This window comes from Sarcophilus harrisii, chromosome 4 (genome assembly GCF_902635505.1).
Source record: "Sarcophilus harrisii chromosome 4, mSarHar1.11, whole genome shotgun sequence".
NCBI classification, from domain to species: Eukaryota; Metazoa; Chordata; class Mammalia; order Dasyuromorphia; family Dasyuridae; genus Sarcophilus; species Sarcophilus harrisii.
The window spans coordinates 109,994,305-110,018,435 of record NC_045429.1 but is presented as its reverse complement, the minus strand read 5'-3'; the positions used below and the strand labels follow the sequence as shown (position 1 = coordinate 110,018,435).

At 34.9% G+C, this 24,131-nt stretch overlaps 1 protein-coding gene across 3 annotated transcripts in view; it reads left to right on the top strand.

Moving 5' to 3' along the window:
• PTPN14 (protein tyrosine phosphatase non-receptor type 14) overlaps positions 1 to 24,131 on the top strand; it is a 245,709-nt gene that overhangs the window by 183,875 nt on the left and 37,703 nt on the right. For all 3 annotated transcript variants that reach the window (XM_031937365.1, XM_031937364.1, XM_031937366.1), the window contains 7 exons: positions 498 to 568; positions 2,851 to 2,938; positions 10,482 to 10,570; positions 14,230 to 14,317; positions 15,406 to 15,488; positions 18,508 to 18,565; positions 22,792 to 22,870. In XM_031937365.1, coding sequence (XP_031793225.1) covers positions 498 to 568; positions 2,851 to 2,938; positions 10,482 to 10,570; positions 14,230 to 14,317; positions 15,406 to 15,488; positions 18,508 to 18,565; positions 22,792 to 22,870 — 556 coding nt within the window. The remainder of the gene's footprint in view (positions 1 to 497; positions 569 to 2,850; positions 2,939 to 10,481; positions 10,571 to 14,229; positions 14,318 to 15,405; positions 15,489 to 18,507; positions 18,566 to 22,791; positions 22,871 to 24,131) is intronic.

Genomic DNA, 24,131 nt, shown 5'->3' with positions numbered 1-24,131 from the left:
CAGTTCCAATAGACTTATGATGGAGAGAGCCATCTGTATCCAGAAAGAAGACTATGACAATTGAATGTGGATATCTACATAATATTTTTGTCTATTTTTGTTGTTTGCTTGCTTTTTTTCTTTCTCATTTTTTCCTTTTTCCTTCCACAAAATCCTTTTCTGATTTTTCTTGTGCAGCATGATAATTGTGGAAATACGCATAGAGGAATAGTACATATTTAACATATATTGGATCTAGCAGAAGGGGGGAAGAATGGAGAAAAACTTGGACCTCAAGGTTTTGCAAGGGTGAATGTTGAAAACTATCTTTCCATGTATTTTGAAAATAAAAAGGTATTGTTCTAAAAAAAAAAAAAAGTAAAAAAAATGTATGCTATCAGGTGAGTTTATTCAGGTATGGTTCCGTAAAGGTAAATTTTGGAGGAGGAGGATATTGAATTCTGGTAGGTAGAGAATGTCAAAATCTTTATGAGATTCATTGATATCTATTTCTATAGGACTTGGCATTGGAAGAAGCTGTCTTGGAGGAACTGACCCAGAAAGTGGCCCAAGAACATAAAGCACACAGGTGAGGGAGAAGTGAGGAAGAGAAGATGAGATATGATTGTATAGATTGAACGAATGAACAAATTAATGATTAAATGAACTAATAAAAATTTATTTAGTTCATACTTTGTGCAGAGCACTAGGCTAAACACTAGGGATACAAATAGAAAAAAATAAGACTCTCCCCTCTGTCAGAGAGTTTGCATTCTAAAAGGAGAATACAGAATTTAGATTGGAGTTCAGCTGCAAGTTTGAAGGAAAGTCCTAAGTGTTTTTAGGGCCTAGAAGCAAGACATCTTTAGTTTCATTTCCATTGGTAAAACGTTTTCTGGTTCTATGTTGAACCATTTGACAATGGCAAGGACTTTGCTTTTGAGAACTTTCTCTTCTGCAACTTCTGGCTACCACAACAAAGTGAATATCACAACAGAGTCACATGAATTTTGGGTTTCTCAGTAACATTTATATTACTATACTTCAGTCTCTTGAGAGTGTAATGGGCAAAGATTATGCCAACCTCTCTTGTATAATTTTCATGGTGCTTTGCACAGTGTAACAATGTTATAGCTTTAAAATGTACATACCTTAATTAAAAAATACTTTATTCCTAAAAAATGCTAATCATCATCTGAGCCTTCAGGGAGTCATAACCTTTTTGCTTCTGGAGGGTCGATATTGATGGGGTGGTGGTTGCTGAAGGTATAGTGGCTCTGGAATTTCATAAAAATGAGATAGCACTGAAGTTTACCATGATGGACTATTCCTTTCACTGGAACCCTTAGAGGGCATTCAATGTTGTTGCAGTTTCAGTACTATTGATTTTCAATATTGTTGTATCTCAGGAAATAGGGAGGCCCAAATAGTCTTATATGGGTACAGTTTGTAGTTCCCCAAAACAATTACAGTAGTAACATCAAAGATCACTGATCACAGATCACTATAACAATAATAATAATAATAATAAGGAAAGAATTTGAAATATTGCAAGAATTACCAAAATGTGATATAGAGATATCATGTGAACACATATGCTGTTGGAAAAGCGGCATCCATAAACTAGCCCAGTGCAGGATTGCCACAAACTTCAGTTGGTAAGAAACAAAAACAAAACAAAACAACGTGATATCTGTAGAGCCCAATAACAGTTAAACAAGGTATACTTGTATCAAGTTGGAATTAAGAATAAGGTTGGAATTATAGATTGAGTTAGAATTAGGTTTTGAGGGTAGAAGGAGGTTTCTGATGAAGGTAAATTCCTAGTTTGTAGCTATACAAATAGCTCCCTAGATGATCTCAGGAGCTAAGTCACAATCTGGCCTGGTTTTCTGAGGGCTTTGCTATTAATGGCTGTGTTTAACATAGCCTTTAATAGAAAAGATTCCTAATGTCCATACATTTGCATGTATTAACATTCATATATCCTTAGCTTTCATACTTATTCTTGCACAGTCAGCATAAAAGATTAAGTTAAAGAATCTGTTTCATCTAGTTTGTGATTCAATTTTGTGTCATTCACTCTTGGAATTTTAAGTTTTGAGGGAGTTTGTACTTTTAATTGTTTTTAACCCAGAATCATCCTACTACAATAAAATTCTTAATAGCCATTTGATTGGAAAGAGTAGAGGAAAAATTTATCCTATGGATTTGTTCCATATGTTGCCTTTAGTGGAGACTTACTGACACTCCCTGTCCCTTGAAATCCTGTTTTGAGTGGCTATCTCTAGCGTTAGCCATATTAGCAGTAGTGACAAAGATCAAAGGGCTAGACTTGGAGGGAAATGGTGAGAATCTTTGAGTCAAGGAAGCACTAGAGAGCTTGATGTCACTGAGGACTACTTGAAGCTCTTCTAGGCTATTGCAAAACAAACATCCTTCCTATCCCTTCCCATCCTTCCCTGCTACTGTTGAAAGACAAGTCTAGTATTTCTAACTTTCATCTTGATCCTTTGCATCCAAAAATAATATCTTCATATCTTGAAAAATGGAGAATTATCTCAAATATAGGAAATGTCTTGTATTAACTTTCAGCAGGCTACTTTATTCACAAGTCAATTTGGGATAATTTTTTAGTGGCTCAAGATTTTATGTAGTTTCCTTTACATTTTCTCACTTAATTAAAATACTCTTTGGGGGGAGAGGTTCTTGGAATTATGGAAACAGGTGACCACATGTTACATGATATTATTCCAACCTTATGATGATTGCTACTCCCAAATTAAGGTACAATTTTGCATCATGAGGATCAAATCCACTGGTTTTGTCCTCTTTAACGGTTTCCTCTTTTTGATACTATTCTGGTTCTAGTGGAATCCTGCCAGCAGAAGCTGAACTCATGTATATCAATGAAGTGGAACGTTTGGATGGGTTTGGACAGGAAAGCTTCCCTGTGAAGGTAATGTACCTTGGATTTTCTTTTGCATGGCTTTCTCAAAAAGAGTACAGAAATTTATAGAATAATGTTTTCTAAAATTTAGAGGACAAAGATTATGCCAACCTCTCTTGTACAATTTTCATGGTGCTTTGCACAGTGTCTTACCCAGGGTAGATAATCAAATGGTCATTGAGTTAATCAATGTTTATCTTCTGTGATAAATCAAATTTGAGTATCCAGCAACTACTGTGTTACAATTTCACTTTCCCAGAAGTGACCACTTTCTCATTTGTTCACTAATTCAGCAGATATTTATAGAGGAATATGTTTACAGAATTCATCTAGATGCTATACGGGTATAAAAAAGTATAAGGTCATGGTTTCTTTACCCAAATATCTTAAAATCCAATATGAAAGACAAAAAATATAGTTATCAAAAATTAAAATAAAATAAAAGGAAGGAAGTATCATGCATGCTGCTTATTCAGCAAGATTTTATGATATCTAGGTAATTAGGACAGTGTAGTAGACCCTTGGGAAGAAGAGGAGGAAAAAAATGTTACCACCATTAAGAAGCTCGTAATCCATTGAGGGATCAATGAATACACATATAAGTAAATACAAAATATATGCAATATAAATACAAAGTAATTTCATGGATGGGGAAGAGTAGGCATTAGACATGGAAGAAATGGAGAATAGGATGGAGTCAATAAGGGCCTCAGCTAGGAGGTATCACTTAAGCCAAACTTTAAAGAAAAAAAAGGCATTCTCTTAAAGTCAGGTGAAGTGAAAATCCATTCCAGGCATGGAAGTCAAAAGCAGAAGATAGACTTCTATGTTCAAGAATTGTCAAGTGGAGCATAAAATACTGGAAATGGGAGCAATGTATAGTAAACACGGAGAAGTAAGCTAGAGCCATGTTGTAAAGGGATTTGAATGTCAAACAGAAGAGTTTGTATTTGATCTTTGTTCAACAGGGAACCAGTAGAGCTTTTGAAGAAAGTGACATGGTCAAATAAGTGCTTTTCTTAGGAATCAGTTGATATAGAGTGGTGGTATCAAATTTGAATAGAAAAAGGCACCACTAGTCTCTACAAAAGGAACTCTGCAGGTCTTTTGAAATGTACTATTATCTGTGTATTCTTGTATTTTTATTTATTTTGCTAAATATTGACCACTTTTCTTTTTTCCAAGCAACTATGTTGATTTTATTATATGTGGATGAAATTATTATTTTATTTCTAAAATTCTATTTTTTTTTAAATTTTGGATTCCAAATACTCTTCTTCCCTTCTATTCCTACCATATCAACTACAAAGACAAACAATATGAGAACAAGAGAGAGGATGTAGAGATAATATGACCTTGGTATATATCCCTGGTAAAGGAGAAGGAGATAGATGTAACTTCAGCAAAGGAAAAAATGGAAGGAGTAATCAGACAATTAGAAGGAAAACAAATCAAGAACACTGTCATGAAAACTCAGAGAGGAGTGAATATCCAGATAAAAAAAGTAGTTAATATACTTCAGAGAGATGAAGAAAGATGAGGATAGAGAAGAATCCTTGGTGTAGTGGAAAGAATATTGGATTTGATGCCCATCAATTGGAGAATGGTTGAATAAATTGTGGTATATGAATGTTATGGAATATTATTGTTCTGTAAGAAACGACCAGCAGGATGAATACAGAGAGGATTGGCGAGACTTACATGAACTGATTCTGAGTGAAATGAGCAGAACTAGGAGATCATTATATACCTCAACAACGATACTGTATGAGGATGCATTCTGATGGAAGTGGATTCCTTCGACAAAGAGAAGATCTAGCTCAGTTTCAATTGATCAAGGATGGAGAGAAGCAGCTACACCCAAAGAAAGAACACTAGGAAATGAATGTAAACTGCTTTTATTTTTGTTCTTCTTCCCGGGTTATTTATACCTTTTAAATCCAATTCTCCCTGAGCAACAAGAGAACTGTTCAGTTCTGCACACATATATTGTATCTAAGATCTACTGTAACCTATTTAACATGTATAGGATTGCTTGCCATCTGGGGGAGGGGGCGGAAGGAGGGAGGGGAAAAATCGGAACAGAAGTGAGTGCAAGGGATAATGTAAAAAATTACTCTGGCATGGGTTCTGTCAATAAAAAGTTATTAAAAAAAAGAAAATAAAAAGAATATTGGATTTGAAATTGAAAAAACAGAAAAATATTGGTATGAAAAACTTTAGATCTTTGTTTGAGGATGAAGCTTGGGACTGTTCAGAAATTTCCCGAAATTGCTCCAAACTCATTATCCCCTTCATCATTTCTGGATCCCATTCGTTTGTCATCCTCTTCATTAGTTCGTTAGTGCATCATTCCCAGATGCATGTACTGATTGAAAAACTTCATAGACTATCTGTCTAACTGCATTTTATAGTCTGGACATTCTTCACTGGACAGAGATGTCATAAAAGGTATTTTTAAAGAATGTCTGACTAGAAAAAGGAGATGAGTTCATTACAAAGCAGCAATGGTCAGATGACTCCCTAGAGAGCCTCTCTACTCCTTTGGCCCTATTAGGTCAAGACATATAGAGTAGAGTGGGCCTTTTTATGAAGAGTTGAAGTAAAGACATAGGCAAGAGTTACATAGGATGAATAGGCAGAGATGGATTGTGACTTGCACTATTGGAAAATGATTCCTATATCAGTGAGATCATAGATTCATTGAAGCATAATGTGAAATAAGTATAAGGCAGATTTCTAGGTATTTCCAAAATATTCATCAGCCTTTGCTGCTTACTGAATAACTATATACTCATTTGAAAAATAAAATAATTAGTCATTGTTATGTATTTGCTGGGCAGATATTGTATGCAAACATGGCAGGGAAGTTGACAAATAGCTATTTCTCAAATTAATATGAAATATGTTTAATTAAAGATGGTCACTTCTGACTTCTTGACTGACTTTTGTCATCTTTTTTCTCATCCTTTGACTTATGAGCACTGCTTAGTAGGTGGGATAAAACTTTTCTTTTATTCCATTCTATGAATCTCTTCTATTCTGTTTTGTTTTCTATTCTTCTTGTCACAGTCAAGATAGAGAGAACACATTTTTTAAAGATAAGAGAATAATGTGCTTCTGAGCTCAAGGCCAAGTTTGGTTTTCCTTTTCACCAGTTCCAATCCCCTTTGAGTAGAAAAATAGAACTTCATTGGACACCTAAATACTACTGACTCATTCCAATAATTTCGGACCTGACTGCAATTTCCTCACAAGCATTTCACTTAGAACTGGCTTCATTGGATGGGCTATAAGTGGCCTGTTTCCTCTTTGCACATGTGCAATTTGCTTTAATGAGAACTACCCATGTGCATCGGGGGAACTGAAGAGGGTGGCTATAGCTTGTGAAAATGGCTAAATGGTCCTTTTTTAGATTTGTTTAAATTTCTTTTGTGTCTCTGATGACTGCCCTTTGTAGGGCTGTAATCCATTTTCCCAGCAATAATGCCTTATGATGCCATCTGCAACCTACTTATATTTCAGCAGCCCACATACTGTTATGATATGCTGGGTCACTGAAAAATTAGAGAAAACTTTTCTATTCTTTCTGGAAAATTGACTTTCTAATTGCCAACTATTTTGCTTGTTTTAGACTGGGGGTGGGAGCTAATGTTTCCCCTAAGTGCTGGTTTTAAAGTTTGTATTTTTCTTCCTTTTCTGGACTTGTTAATAAAAAAAAGTTTGTATTAAGATATTTTGAAGTTGGAGCCAATATCAGGGAATAGATACAACCAAGATGTTAAGATGAACTTCCTTGTTAATATAAGCTGCATTACTAAGTTTCTTTTAAAAGAAAAATATCATTGAAGACCTCTGAAATCTCCTCAGCTTTTATTTATTTATTTAATTTTGTTTTTTGTTTAATTTTAAGAGTATATATTTTTTCAAGTTACATGGAAAAATGGCTTTCAGCTTTCACTTTTATAAGATTTTGAGTTCCCATTACATTGAATTCCCAATCCCTATATTTTTGCCCACCTGCATTTTTGATTTCCTTCACAGGCTAATTGTACAATATTTCAGAGTCCGATCCTTTTTGTACAGCAAAATAACGGTTTGGTCATGTATACTTATTGTGTATCTAATTTATATTTTAATATCTTTAACATCTACTGATCATCCTGCCATCTGGGGGAGGAAATGGGGGGAAGGAAGGAAGGAACAAGAGGTTTGGCAATTGTCAATGCTGTAAAGTTACCCATACATATAACTTGTAAATAAGACTATTAAAATTAAAAAAAAATTTTTTGAGTTCCATATTTAACATGTATGGGACTACCTGCGGGGGTGGAAGGAAGGAAGGGAAAAGTTGAAACAGAAGTTTTTGTAAGAGTCAATGTTGAAAAATTACCCATGCATATGTTTTGTATATAAAAAGCTATAATTTAAAAAAAAAAGATTTTGAGTTCCAAAATTTCTTTTCTCCCTCCCTGATTTAGCAAGTAATCTACTATAGGTTAGACAGTATATTTATTTTTAACATATTTTCATATGAGTCATGTTGGGAAAGAAAAATTTGAACAAAAGGGAAAAACCAAGAAAGGGGGAAAAAAAGAAAAAAAAAAGGTGAAAATAAAATAAAATAAAATACTTTGATGTGTTTTCAACCTCCATTGTTCTCTCTCTGGATGGGGATGGCATTTTCCATACAAGGTTTATTGGGATTTTTGTAGATCACTGAATTGTTGAGAACTAAGTTTTTTATATCATAGTTGATCATCACACAATCTTGCTGTTGTGCAGTGTTTTCCTGGTTCTGCTTGCTTCACTCAACATCAGTTCATGTCAGTCTTTCCAGGTCTTTCTGATTCATCTTCTGTTCATCATTTTTTATGGAACAATAATGTTCGATTACATTCATACACTATATCAGGGGTCCTCAAACTTTTTAAGTAGGGGGCCAGTTCACTGTCCCTCAGACTGTTGGAGGGCCAGACCATAGTAAAAACAAAAATTTTGTTTTGTGGGCCTTTAAATAAAGAAACTTCATAGCCCTGGGATAATCGGCCTCAGCTGCTGCATCTGGCCCATGGGCCGTAGTTTGAGGACCCCTGCACTTATTCAGCCATTTTCCCAAATTGATGGCATCACTTAGTTTCCAATTTCTTGCTACCACAAAAAGAGCTGCTACAAACATTTTTGCGTATGTAAATCCTTTTCCCTCTTTTATGATCTCTTTGAGATACAGATTCAATAATCATTTCATTTTTTCAAGTAGAAAGATAATACAAATTTCTTTTGATGGCACTGTGATTTAGTAGAGCTTCTAATTACTCTCTCTCCTTTGTATCTTTGCTTTTTTTGTGATTTAAGAAGAAACTCCCAGATTATAGGATTATTGGAATCTCTGTGTTGATAGTGGAATGGATGTCATAGTCAGAGACAAACAAGTTAAAAACAGTCTGGGGTAAAATATATCTCACCCCCAAGCCCTCCAAAAAAGTATTATTTTTCTCAAGATTCTCTTAAGTTCTACTGTACTGATGTATTTATTGCCTCTTTGGGTAGTGCAGGTCATTATTGACCTTATAAAGTTAATAAATATTTTGAACTGGAAAGAAAAAACATATTCCTCTTAATTTTTCTGAAAATTAAACATCATTAACTTCCTGTTGTAGGCATAACTCTACCTTAAACTATTGCAATAGGTGTAGCTGCTTTCACTGATTAAGTGCTTACTTACTAAGGGTGAAAGTAGAATATTTGCAAAATATAGCTTGTAGGCCTCTAATTTTCCATGGGGAATGATGGTTGCAGATAAATTAATTAGAAAGACCAAAGAAGAATTGTCTGTAATTTCTCTCTATTGTTCTGTAATTGTCACTTTCATATTTTATATTCTTAGCATGAAGGACCGTGTTATAGTGGATAGAGGGCTAGCCTTAGTTTCAGGAAGATCCTACGTTTAGGGCCTATACTCATCATATGGTCAAGGACAAGTCCTTTAATATAGTTTCTTAATGACCCAGTGGTTATTTAAGACTATAAGATACAGATGACTTACATATATATATATGAAATCATAGGTACATATCTGTATTGTCCTCCCAAACTTACATACATACATACATAATCTTTGAGTTAGAAATGATCTAACATTAAGAAACTATATTAAAGGACTTGTCCGTGACCATATGATGAGTATATATAAGGAGGGGAATGATAATAATTGCTCATATTTATATAATACCATAAGGTTTGTAAAAGCTTTTTATGTATATTATCTCATGTTATTCTTACTAAAACATGCTATTATTCCCAGAAAGTTAGTAGGTGTCTAAGTATAGTATATAAGAGGATGACCTCTTCAATTAAAAACAAACAAACAAACAAAAAAGCAAAATGTTAGATAGGTAAAGGGGAATTGCCATCCTGAAAATTACACACACACACACACACACACACACACATATATGGGTGAAAGCATAGGTACATATCTGTATTGTCCTCCCCAAATTTACATACATACATACATAATCTTTGAGTTAGAAATGATCTAACATTTTCTTTTGCAGAGTGGAAGCTTGAGAATCCTGGATGTTGTGTGCTTTTTCCTTTCATGACCATTTCTATGACCTTAGCCTGCCTTGTTCTCTGATTTGCCATTCCTCTTTCTATACTTCTTTTATTTTGTAATCTACATTTAAATCTATCCTTTTTTTTTGAAGCCTATTTTCTCTGCCCTTTTAGAAACCTCTTCAAAAATGTGCATTGAACCATTTTCTGCATTTAATACCATGTACCTCTATTCCAATCATTATTAGATTTGTTCTTCTTCATATCTGATTTTTTAAAAAAAGATAATATTCTTACCAAGTAAGGAATTTGAGTTCTTTATGTGTGTGTGCATGTGTAACAAAAGGATTATATATTTGGAATTTCTGTACAAAATGATAACTCACAAACCTTCACTCCCTAGCCTTGACACTAGGATCCATGAGCTTCATGGCCCCTTCACCAATACCAATCAAAATATTTTAATAATTTCTCACCCTTTGTAATTCTGATCCAGATCATACCATAAATCCTCCAATAAGACACTGCTCTATTTGTTGGAGGCCTTCCTTTGATTCCCCACATGTCTTGAGTTATATATGTCCTAATGGGGACAGCTTGGAAGCATAAATTGTTGTCAACAACATTCTATGTCCTATCCACACCCAACATTTGCCTTTCCTTTGTTTTTTTAGCAATGGAAAGTTTTAATTATACTTTTGATTCTTCTGAGACTGTAGTATAACATAAATTATTTCCATTAAACATTGGGGGAGATGCCTTATGAGTATTAGGGCATATGTCAACAGGCATTTCAGGTCTTATTTCTTCCCCTAGTGATGCTTTGATACAGTTCTTAATTGTACAAAATCCTATTTATAAAAAAATATCTGCATTGTACTTCAAGGAAACCAATCTTCCTTTTGACTAAACATTTTGAATTCTTTTTTTTTTTTTAATTCTTTGAATTCTTCCTCTCCCTTTCTCTCTCTCTCTGTCTGTCTGTCTCTCTCAGGATAATCATGGAAACAATGTGCACCTGGGTGTTTTCTTCATGGGAATTTTTGTGAGGAACAGAATTGGAAGGCAACTATCAATACACAGGTAGGGCTGGTCTAACAGTTTTTATTTTTTGTCTTATTTTTTGTTTCTTTTTCTTGTAATGCTTACAATAATGAAGTTAAAGGATCAGTTAGTTATCTGAATTGCTTAATAGGTAAACTCAGTTCTTTAATCTGTGGCTCTAGAAGTCAGATTTCTTTCAGCATTGTTAAAAGAAGCTCTTGCTCTTTGTGATTGAGCAGTTAAACAGAAATTGACCTTCCCTTTCTCTATGAGAATACTGAGAAAAAAAGGGCTTTCCTTTCCCCTTGGATTTAGGGAGCTCATTTTTGTAGTCTACAGAGTTGATAAGTGATACATGAGTTTGGAGTTTAGATTGCAAGCACAGTGCCTTGTAGTTATTAAGGATTTAATAGTTTGTAGAATTGGCTAATTGAAGGGAGGGAAATGATAATAATTGCTCTTATTTATATAATACCATAAGGTTTGTAAAAGCTTTTTATGTATATTATCTCATGTGATTCTTACCAAAACCCTGTGGTAGCTGCTGTTGTTCCCAGAAAGTTAGTAGGTGTCTAAGTATAGTGTATAAGAGGATGACCTCTTCAATTAAAAACAAATAAACAAACAAAAAGCAAAAACCAAAGTTCAAATCTTGCCTTGGATGCTCATAAAACTAGATGGTATCTTCCAGCTTGAGATCTTAGGATCCTTTGTCTGAGACTTCAAATTTGACTCCTTCTAATTCCAAGGCTAAATCTAGCTACTAAACCATATTGCTCCCACTAAATAACTTGATTTTCAAAATGGAGATGATCCATTTTGTTTATTATTTGTCGAGAATTTTTTCTACCTGACAGAAGGCCCTTGAGATTTGAATTTTGTTGTTGTTGAGTTGTTTCAGTCATGTCCCACTCTTCATGACCAAATTTGTGATTTTTTTTTGCAAAGACTGTGGAGTGCTTTGCTATTTCCTTCTCCAGCTTATTTTACAGATGAGGAAACTGAGGCAAACAAAGCTAAGTGACTTATAGCTACTAAGTATGTAAGGCTGAATTTGAACTAAGGTCTTCTTGATTCCAGGCCTGGCATTCTATCCTGTACCATGTAGCTGCCCTGAGGTTCTAATTACATTGTTAGTATCTTTAAATCTTAAAGATCACTGTGGTGGCTATCTGGGGCCAACTTAGCAGATAACTGTTACTATTGACTAAGTTTTTAGTGTTAGAGGTCTATAGGATGATAGAAATAGAGTGGGCTGGGGCCTCAGATGGCATCTAGGAAAATCTTTTTCCCTTCTTTTTATTGCTCATAATTATTCTTTCCTCCCCATATGCATCATAAGAAGAAAAAGAATAATTACAAGCAATTTGTATTGCAAAATTTAAGGCCAACTCTTATATGAAGTATTTTCATAAGTTCTACATATTTAGAATAACCACAGACAGCAAGTAATCTGGATAAATCTGCAATTAATCAAACAATAAATCTGAATCCAGAAATGAAAATAATTTTAATATACATCTTCACAATTATTTAGCCAACATAAAATAAAAATATATTTAATTAATGGAATTAATTAATTATTATTAATTAAGATATGCCAGTCAGAATAAAGACTTTTTTTATGTTGATTCAGTATGGGGTCATTACCACCTAAAATTATGAAGAAAGGGTCAAGGGACTTGACTATTATCACAATGGTAGTCAGTGTTAAAAGTGGGATTTGAACTCGAAATGTTTTCTGAGTGTATGCTATTAGCTATCTTTCTCTTTTTAGGGTGAATTGTAGTGCTGATTATAACACCCTTATTATGCTAATGATTAAAGGAATATTGTAAAAGTGGTCACTGGTCACAGTATTATAATTGCTTATTTGGAAGTTGTAGAGCCAAAACAGTCTTTTCCTGTTAGGTAATTATGTTTGAAACTTCTAGTGACCAGAGAATAAATTTTGTTAGCCATTTTCAAGGTCTGATTAAACCAGACTCTCAGCAACCAGTTATTGAGCATGGAAATGAGATGCATGAATGTTTTTGGTAAAGTGGAGAGAATGGTGAATTTAATAATTTTGAAAGCTTATTTTGGGGCTTGAATCTATGGTTGACTAGTTTTGTGAGCTTAGGCCACATATTTTCCATTGTGTTTCCTCATCCTTCTACCCAACAAACTCCAGTGACTTCCTGTTGCCTCCAGGAGTGTATACACAGCAATCTGTTTAGCATTCAAACCCCTTTAAAACTTGGCCCCTTCCTATCTTTCCAGTCTTCTTACACTTTACTCTTCAACACATACTTTCCAATCCAGTGAACCTGGCCTCCTGACTTTTTTTAGGAATAAGATACTCCATCTCTTGGTTTCAGGCATTTTTCTTTGGCTGTTCTCCATGCCTTGAATGCTCTCCCTCTTCCTCTCTGCCTTCTGACTTTCTTTTAAGTCTCAATTAAAATCCTACTTTCTGCAGGAGGCCTTCTTCAATTCCTCTTTATTCTAGCACTTTTCCATTTTAATTATTTCCCATTTATAATGAATATAGCTTGCTTTGTATATATTTGTTTATATGTTGTCTTGCCCATTAGATTGTGAGCTCCTTGGATGAGAAGGGCTATCTTTTTTCTCTTTTTTGTATCCCCATCTTGTAGCAAAATTCCTGGCACATATTAGGCACTTAATACATGTTGATTGAGTGATCTAAAAGGGGTGCTTCAGTAACTTCACAAGGTGGAATAAGGATCAAATTGGATCAAATAAAATGATGAAAAATAATATTTATTGATAAATGATGTTTATATAGTGATAAATGATATCATGAATGAATGATAGATTAAGAAATCAGTCCTTGCTGTCAAGAAACTCACAGTCTTGTGACCAATTAGGGAGAGACAGCATGCAAACAACTAGAGACAAACTTGCCTGTTGTCTTGACTTTTGTCTTGGGTTCCTATAACTCTGGAAGAGATAGTGAGGCTGATGACTCTGCAATACTCTTCCTCACAGTGCAAATCAGTATATTACCCCAAGGTGTCATTGGTCTTCTTCAAAAATGAGGAATGAACAATAGTATATAAATTGGACAAATTGGAAATAATCAACAGAAAGAAAGCACTGGAATTAAAAGATTCCTGTAAAAAATAGGATTTTAGTTGGGACTTGAAGAAAGCCAAGAGACAGAATTAGGAAAGGGGAGAATTCCAAACATGGAAGACAGCCAGTGAAAATCCTATTTTCTTCTCTAGCTCATTTTAAGATTAAGTAACTGAGGCAAACAGACTTAAGTGACTTGTCCAGGGTCATACAGCTATTAAGTATCTTCTCTGGGGCTAAACTTGGCAATTATAATAATGATACAATGTTCAGTTTTCAAAATATGTTTTTTAAAATGAAAATACATCCTGACAGCCTAGGTGATATAGTAGATGGAATGCTCAATTTGGAATCAGCAAGACCTGAGTATCATATACTGCTTATCCACATTAGCTATGTGACTGTGGACAAATGGTTTAATTTCTCTCATGTCTCAGTTTTCTTGTCTGTAAAATCATGATAATATTTTGCATTTACTCAGGTTTATTGTGAGGATTAAATGAGATAATGCATGAAAAGGACTTGGCAAGCTTTGAAAATCATATAAATACTATTATTATTTTCTGATATACCTGGAAGTGTCTCTGGTCAAACTCAGTGATGCCTTTTTTGTTTAGGTGGAATGATATTGGCAATATCACGCATAACAAGTCTACCATCCTACTGGAACTAATCAATAAAGAAGAGACTGCTCTCTTTCACACAGTAAGCAACTCACCCAGTGCTGCTCCATAAAGACAAATATAGTAGACTAAAAGTCTTGCTTCTAGTAGAATAGAAGGGCACATTCTGGTTTGTGTCTATGTCTAGCACAGTTGCTGCCTAGCATCCCTATGGTAGGTATGTAGTAAAAGTTTATTGAACTCAATTGTCATTTAAATCCCATAAACTCATTGGGTTCCAGTGATTCTGGAAGAAAGAATGAGGCTGATGACTAAACACAACTCTTCTTTACTTAGTGTTAGTCAACACATCACTGCAAGATGTAATTGGTCTTCTAAGAAAATGAAGGATGAACAAGAATATATAAATTAGATAAATTGGAAATCATCAGCAGAAAGAAGGCACTGGAATTAAAAGATTCCTGTAAAAATCTTAAGCCAAGAAACCAGAATTCACTAACACAGAATAGAAAGGGTGGGATGTGCCCGCCTTCTTTCTAGACTTTGCTATCTAAGTGTATTGTTACTGAAGCTTACATTCAGCAGCCACAAAAACACTCCCCATAACATTCCTTATAGCTGACTTGTAAACTCCTGGTTAGGATTCCTGAATGCTCCTGCTTTGTGATGGATCATGTTCTCTGGTGTGCCATATTCACTTGTACCCATCCTCCTCCAGTTACAGGTTCCATCAGGTCAGCCACTGGTTGGGTTACACATATTTGCTTTCCTTAGCTGACCTGAAGAATGATGAATTTTTTTTTCATTGTGCCCCAGAGGCTAATCTGAAACAAGCAGGTTAACTCATCTTCCATGGAGTTCCTGTCCTAAAGTCTTAGACTTTAGCTGCCTCACTTTTCTGCCTTAAATTTCATGGTGCTTAGGGTATGTACCCATGATTACTTCCTTTTTAAAGCAATCTGATGCAAGCATGTAAGTCTAGTTCTTTCTGCTTAACAGTTCCTTCAGCAACCACTAGACTCCCCATGATAGGACTTTTTGGTTAGGGGAGAGGGGATGTGTGTGTCATACATAGTTTGGAAAGTAGCCATGGGGAAATCTGTGTATAATCAAATAAATGTTTATTATTTCCCTTCTGTTTTCTTTCTTTCTTTCTTTTTTTTTTTTAAGGATGATATTGAAAATGCTAAATATATTTCTCGGTTGTTTGCTACAAGACACAAATTTTACAAGCAGAACAAAATTTGTACTGAGTAAGTAAACATATGTCTTTGTCTCCCTTGAGGGTTTAGTTTAATTGGACTTAGTGGTTTTGTTTTGTTTTGTTTTAGTTTTACTTTTTAGTGATCCCTGTCTGTTACACATCCCTCTTTGCACCATTCTCCCCTATCATCTCATGATACTCTGAAGTCAAAAGAGCAGGCCACAGTAGGAAGTCAAGAACTTTCAGGGTCAAATCTTGTCTAATCTATGTGAGATTATATGTGTGGAAAAAATTCATTATATGAGCTTAACTGCTCACCCTGTTGTGTGTGTGTGTGTGTGTGTGTGTGAGAGAGAGAAAGAGAGAGTTCCTTTGCGTGTGCATCCTGTAACTTCATTCTCCAGCCTCCCCCATGCTCACCCCACTGCACCCCCACTGACAAACTTCCTGGTTTTGGAATGGCTTAGTTGTTCAGAATTTCCTAGGGTGCCACACACTGTCAAGCGTGGAGTATATTCAGAAGTGTGTTGTGAAATGAGAAGCCAACTTGAAAGAAAAGAAGCCCCTGTCATCTTCATCACAGTCTCACTTACACAGTTGGCTAGCCCCTGCGTGTGCCTCTGGGTCATGTCATCTGACTGAAAATGAGAGGCTTGGGTAATTAGAGGAAAGCTTGCAAGACTCTAATAGGTGGCACAAATCCATATTTTTAAATTTTTTTTTCCTTTTTGGAAATAAGGATGATAATGGAGAGTCTGATGAGGGAACTTCAGGATGACCTGACCCTGGGAACAGCATGCTGGGGACTCATACTGTCATTACCCTGACTATGGTTGTCTTGAAAAGAAGTTTATCAGCAGGGAGCAGGCAGCAATTTGGGAGCCTAGAAATATGGGGCGTCTAATTTTGTATCCAAGAGCTTCAGGAAAGTAAATTCAGAATGAGCAATTGCCTTCTCATTCCCCCAGTGAATACAATCAAGAGTATGGAAAATGTTGGCCCCGAGCAATCCCTGCTGAGGAATCTCTGTTGCTTTTCTAACTATATCTTTAGGTCAGGGCAAAGTTTTTTTTCCTCCTCACATTAAAGGCCATTCATTCGATTCATTCCAGCTATCACAAGTCACTCCTTTGTGAAATTTGGTCACCTTCGGGTGCTAGCTAACCAGGGATAATAGATATGCACACAAAATACATATGCACATACATGTTTGCTTATATCAGCTATTGCAGATATATAGAGTTGCATATCATGCATATTCACATGAATATATGTACACACATATACTCACACACACAAATATATTTGTAGAGACAAAGGTGCATTCGTGCATCTGTGCATACATACATACACCCTGGTATGTATACTTGTTCTAGGGTTCAGTGTAATATAATGAAACATAGCAAAGGAAATTGAAGGAAGGGCAGATCAAAGAGGAGCAGATTAAGAAAAAAAGAAAATTTTATAGCTACCATTTGAAATAAAACATGGAACCTAGAAAACACCCTTTGCCCACTCCCTCATCTCGCAATATTGTGGTTTCTCTCTGAAACAGCTTCCATTTAAATTTGCATCTGAACCCAAATTCCTGTTTTAATTCATTAAATTACTCCTTGAAGTTAATAAGATCTCTACTGTTGAACTATATTGAGCTGATACGAACCATGGGAAGAACACCTTTCAAAAGCTGCTTCTCCTATCATGTGAACTCAACCATTTTCTCAAATTCTGCCTTAAAATAATGGTGTCACCATTTGTCTTTTTCAATGGCTTTTTCCTCAAATGGAGAGTGCAGCATAATTTATAATCAATTAAAAATTGATTTAAGATAATTTTTAAAACATGAAAAAGTTATGATTTTCTTATCTACACATAAACACCTTCATTACTAATTTTAAAACTTAAGATCATACATTTAGAGGTGAAAGGGATCTTAGGGGTCATTTAATCCAGTTCTCCCATTAAGATAAAGAAAAGGAAGGCTAGAGATAGCACTTGGGATTATTGTGAGGATAAAATGAAGTATTATTGGTAAATTTGTTATTATTTTTAAACATACAAATCATGTATTTGTAAAGAGCTATACAATCCTTAAAGTGCTATGTAAATACTAGCTATAATTATTATTATTAGTTGTTATTTTTCTGTTGCAACATTCAACTTCATGGTTGTATAACTTGTTTCCTTAATAACTTTTCTTCTCTATCCCGTTACTTAGTGTAATATTTCCACCTGTGTCTAGTTATTCCAACCTCTTTTTTGGTTTGTGTTTTGTAACCAGTATTTCTTTTGACTCACAAGTTTTGCCACATGTGTGACTTATTGTAGGGTTTTAGCTCCTTAATGCTTGTTTTGTTTTTTTGGGAAGGGAGTTGTTTGTTTTTTGCAGAGCCAATTGGGGTTAAGTGACTTGCCCAGGTTCACACAGCTAGGAAGTATTAAGTGTCTGAGGCCAGATTTGAACTAGGGTCTTCCTGACTTCAGTGCTAGTGCTCTATCCACTGTACCACCTACCTGCCCCCTCTTTAATGCTTTTAAGGTTTTCTGTTTACCTACATAAGACTCCTAGGTCATTCTTTAGTCATCAATCCATTGCCCAGCTCTGCAGGAGCTATTTCTTTAGCTATTAAGACTATCCTCAAAGCGAGGTCTTGCTTACTTTCTGAGCTTATTTGAAGACTTAGGGCTGACCTGTGTGAAATTCCATCATTGTTTGAAACTTCTTCATAAAGGTTTGTTCTAAGGTATCTTGCTTTTGTTTCTCAAGAACCTTCTGCTCTTCCTCCTACCTTTTTATTTATAAATGCAAGATTATTGTGTTTTTCTCTACTATGTTGGACTTCTTGTGGAAAGGACTCTAAGTGTAGCAGTGCTAAAAAGACAAATTATTTCAGCATTAAATTATGTTTTTATATAGTAATAAAGATTCTAAATTATTTTCCTCTCTTCGAACTTTTATTTGACAAGGGAGTTATTATTTATTTCAGAATTTCTTATTTCCCTCTAAATATTTTTCACAAATGAGACTTGCTCTTCAAACTGCATTCATCTTTCCGTCTTTCATGCAGACAGTCAAGTTCTCCTCCTCCCATCAGACGACAACCTACCTGGAGTCGGTCATCACTGGTATGTGGAACATTGTCATTATCAAGTCATCTCACTGATGGAGTTAGAAATTGAATTTGGTCTGGACCTCATTAGTGATAGTCTCATTAGTATGAGGAGCTTCCACTGAGGAAAGTCTGTCAGTTCAAATTAGCAACTATTTACAGTTTTCTATCATAGCCAGCAGATGCTCAGTATATGGTATGACATGGTCTAGACTTTCTTTATTTTTTTTTTTAAAGAATACAATTGTCCACTTTGTCACAATGTGCTAGAGATTCATGCCTACCATTTCCCTATTAAATCCAAATTAAGATTCTCTTTCTTCAAGAAATTTGACTAATCTCATTCTAACATGAATATTTTGTGTTTCTTTAGCACACACACTCATATAGAGTTTATACTGCATTTTCATTCTCTTAATTTAAATTGCTTTGATATTATTTTGTTGTTTTACGAATCATGGACTATGTCCCCTCACAAGATTCTTTAAAAACTGGGGATGATGTTTGGTTTTTTGTTTTTTTTTAATCTCCCTTCTTCCCACTGTAAGACATAGTCTACAATTGAAAAAAAATGTTTTCTGAATGAATAAATTAACTAAAAGGTGTTAAATAACTAGCTGAAATAATAGAAGACTGTTTGCAAACTACTTTATGCTCCTTGTATCTACACTTAACGTTTTTTTAAAAACTTGTTCCTCTTGACACTACAATAAGGGAATACCATTCTGATTGCAGCAGATACGTTCTGCTCTGTGTTGTATTTTTGTGAAACAACAAAATTCTTATGAAAACCAAAACATCTAGCTATTACAACATTAGATCTAGCCACATCAGTGTTTTCTAGATAGAAAATATTAGAAAAGAGTGGTAGAATTTGTTTTAGATCTGCCATTTCATTTTCTTGAAGTTTACAGCTTGTTTATTTAGGTCAATGTTGTATTTTAAAAGTTTTCATTGGCTTCCTTTCCTTATATATGATCTACTGTAAATAAAATTTGATTTTTCTACAGGAGACATGCATATTCATCAATACATCATTAGCAACATAGTTAACTTAAGGGAAATACATTATTAGAAACTAATATTGGAAAAGACATTTCTTGTTTTAGTTAATTGATAAGTATTTAGATGATAAGCAAAGTGCTGTAATGGGCATTGTTTTAAATAATGCAGACATTGTCTCCACCCTTTATAGTTGCTCACTCATATCCGCTGTTCCAACTACAACTCATCGGTATTGAAATACTTTATATTTATCCTCCTGAAGAAATTCTCAAACTCCCAGAAATTCCGTTCCCCTGAGAGAAAAAATGAACGAAAATCTATTTGCCCCTTTCATCTGCCCTACTATTATAGGCATCTCCACCCTACCCATTATCACCTAGTATGATTGTGGAGCATGTGATTGGGAGAAGCATAAGTAGTCCCTCTGTTTTATGAATATCTTGTTCTTCATTAAGGCTGTGGATGATGGAGCCTGAGCATAGGAATATCATTGCTTTAAAGAAGGCGTGTGTGCAAATATGTAAGAATGCCAGGTGTGGCTGATTTAGGCCTAATGCTACTATTATTAGGCCTAGTTCACTCATATCCCACTCTTCATGCCCTGATTTGGGGTTTCTTGTCAAGCATATTGAAGTGGTTTGCCATTTCCTGCTCCAGCTTATTTTACAGATGAGGAAACAGAGGCAAAGAGAGTTAAGTGACTTGCCTACAAAACTGAGGTCAGATTCGAATACATGAAGATTAGTTTTCCTAACTCCAGGCTCAGTATTCAATGTTATACCGCTTAGTTGCCCTATCCTTTAGCAACTTAAAAGCCTGAAGTATCACTTTAAACTTACTACCTGAACTGTCACTAGAAAAATAATGTTTCACTGTTTCCCAAAAAAAAAAAAAATCTCTTCTTTGTTATTACTTTTTTCCTTTTTCCTTTCATTTAAATTTCGGCTTTTGAAACAGTGAGATCATTTCCCAAAAAAGATTTATAAATATTGATGGGAGGCCAAGTATTATTCTGTCCTTTGATCTCATCTTATTTTTAGATTTCTTAAATAAAAGTTAAGGGCCTTCCTATTTGATGCTGATAACATAAGCCTATAGGAAACATGATTCACAACTTCTCCTTTCTCACATCAGCTGACTTGAAATTTTTCACTGATATGAACAAAAGCAAGACCAAGTTCATTCTCTTGTTGGGCTGCTGATTTCTCACTTTAGGTTACACATCATTGGATTTAGAGCTGAAAGAATCTGAAGAGATTATCTAGCTCTAAATTCTTAAACTACAATTTTTCCATTAGACCATCATATTGTTGAGGTTGAGAAGGGACCCTAAAAGGTTGGGGTCACAGGTCGCTGTCGTGATGTGTCAAAAGAATTTGCAGGCTTGAAACCATATCTAAATTAAAGGGCAAAGTTTATGGATTTTTTTTTTTTTTTGCTGAGGTAATTGGGGTTAAGTGACTTGCCCAGGGTCACACAGCTAGGACGTGTTAAGTATCTGAGATCACATTTGAACTCAGGTCCTCCTGACTTCAGGTCTGGTGCTCTATCCATTGCATCACCTAGCTGCCTCAGTTTATTGTAATTGTAATGTCAATTGAAATTGGCAAAATTCCAAATGAATTTAGCCAGGAACCCAGAGAAAGGAGGCACCTTGATCCTGTTCTTTATGTCATTGATATGCTAATTTTATGACCTAAAGATAGAACTGAGAAGCAGTCTCAGGAATTTGGTTATCACTCACTGACCAGCAAATTTAGGACTATCCTAAAGCTAGAAGATAAGACAAAATTGTCAGAACAATAGTTAGAGTCTCAGGATCACTAACATATTTTCCCTAAATCTAAGGGAGGAAATATTATATTTCTAGACCAGAAGACTTTTACAATCACTGACAGAAGCCAGAACAATAGTACTCCAAAGTTTGGGGAGGTAAGGTGAGAGACCTCGAGGTCACAGATTCCAAAGCCAGAAGACTTTAGAATCACTGACTAGATTGTTAGAACAACAGCACCCTAAGATCAGGGGACCTTAAAATTATTGCTATCTCTCCTAGAAGCTATATTTCTTCAATATCTCTGAAACAGAGATTATGTAAGATGAAGGCAAGACCCATCTTAAATAATTTGCCCAAAGACACACATATAGCAAGGAGCCGACTTGAGATTCAACTGAAGACCTATGATTATGAGTTCTCTTCTTTGTACTTATATCTTATACTCATTCCAGCCCAGTACAGACTTCCTCCTCAGTATTTGAAAATCAGATGCTCTACCATCGTAGAAACAGGTCAAACATTGAATCACTCTTTCTGAAGATGCAGAAAAAACGCTTTTGGAAATTTCAGTTCCCAAACCAGCCAATGATATTTATGAATAAGTACCACTGCTAACAACGAATTTTCTTTGCTATTCTCATCTATTTCCTTTCTCAAAAGGAGGTTTTATCAACTTCCATTCTTTGTTGACTTTACTTTCTTTTCTTTTCTATTTTTTTTTTTTTTGCCTTTACCTTCTTGTTTGTTTCTTCATTTAATGTTTACCATCTCAATTCTTTTGCTTTTTTAAAAACAAAAGAAACAAGGAAATGGTAGACAGCTCCAATGTCAGACATATATGATATCAGAAATGCCAGCACAATGTGATTTCTCCTGATTTTAATTTTTTTCAGTTTTCCTAGTTCCTGCTACTTTTTTAAGGCAATAATCATTTTAATAATGCCAGCCAAATTCCTGTTGAAAATAATTATATGGCGAGTTATAGGTTTTTTTTAGAATTAGAAAGGGCTTGGACATCACTTAACCTAACACTTTAACTTTATAGATAAAAAGTCTAGGAACCCAACAGTTGGAAAGCAAAATAAATTTCTGAATTGGCCATTAACTAAATTGTGCAGATACAGACACACACGCATACACAATTCATTATGGATATCTGTATGTAAAATTCTTACTATCTACTCTTGTCCAAAGCTAGTAATACCCACTCACTTTTATTCTCTGTTTCTCAGTCCACAGAATTGGAGAGAAATGGAAGCACTGATAAGCAGAGTACAGTTAAAGGGTGGGCAAGGGCAAAAAAAAAAAAAAAAAAAAGAGCAAATAGGAGTGGCCAAGAGTAGGATTCATTTACAAACCCTGCATGATGGAGTAAACCATGTATTTTAACTCTCTCTTCTAAACTAGATATTTTTCATTTGCTGAGATTTTTCCTATGTTTTATATGTTTTTTGTTTCAGCCAAGACAACAGCCATATATCTTGCCTCCTATGCATGTCCAATGTGGAGAACACTACACTGAAACTCACACTTCCCAAGGTATTTCTGGCTTATGATTTCATAGCTTAAAAGGGGAAAAAATGCAAGGAATCATAGAATATATTAGGGAAAAGGTATTCATATGTTTGTTTGAACTTTGCTTTACTAAGTGGGAGATTCAGGAGAAATTGTGTTACATTGGAAAGAATGCTGGATTTGTAGTATGAAGTCTTGGATTCAAACAGTGGCTTTTGAACTTACCTCTATGATTTGAAGAAAGGTATTTAACTCAGTTTCCTCATTTATAAAATGAGAGGATTTCTGAATTTTCTTCTACCTTGAAATCGATATTCATATGACCTGTGATTTTATTAACATGTGGAAACTTCTACTAAAAGAACTCCTATCTGTACAGATTATAAACCTTTTGTGAATTATTAGGTAAGTCCTAGGGAGTTGTCTGAATCACAAAAGTGATTACTGAGTTTTCTAGGATCTATTTGCTTGTCATTTTCAGAGGTGGAATTTGTCTTAGGTTTTAACTTAGGTCTTCCTGATGCTAAGGGCCACATTATCCTGCAAGACATATTGCCCATATTATAAATGCTTGGTCTTTATAATTCAGGATTGTAGGCATTCATAGGTTTATAAAGTTAGATTTGAATAGGTCAGCTAATCCAGTCTTATTTTTTAAAATAGATATGGAAGTTACCTAAGGCAGAGAGTTTTCCTAAGATTACAGAGATAGTAAATAACAGTTTTTGATTTATGAAAGTGATAACATTTTATGTCCCTCTTAAAGGTTGTTCAACAGCTAACTCAAAGCAGTGTTTTTCTCTCTTCCCCCTTTCCCTCCGTCCATGTGTCTGTCTGTCTCTCTGTCTGTCTGTCTCTCTCTCTCTCTTTCTTTCTTTCTCTTTGTGTGTGTGCAATATATATCCCAAAAAGAAGAAATTTAGCTGTCAAACTTTGAAGGTCTATATCAAAGAAGAGAAATTAAAATTGTACTAGTACTTAATTAAAAATACACACACACATATGAAGAAATACTGCCTTGCATTTGCTGTTAGTGGTTATTTAAGAAGTGAACAAAATACGAGCTGGGTTAGAACATTATCAGAGAGCTACTTTAAAGAAAATCATGATTTTTATTTCAATTGCCTTGCATAACCTTATATGCTTTTACCATGGAAATATATAGATCTCTCAAAGCCTAATTTTTAGCTTTGGCTTTCTGTCTTTCCTAGCACCAATCACTTTTCCCAGAGATAAGCTAATTTGTTGTGACTCCAATTCATTTGGGGAAAACCATTCACATGGT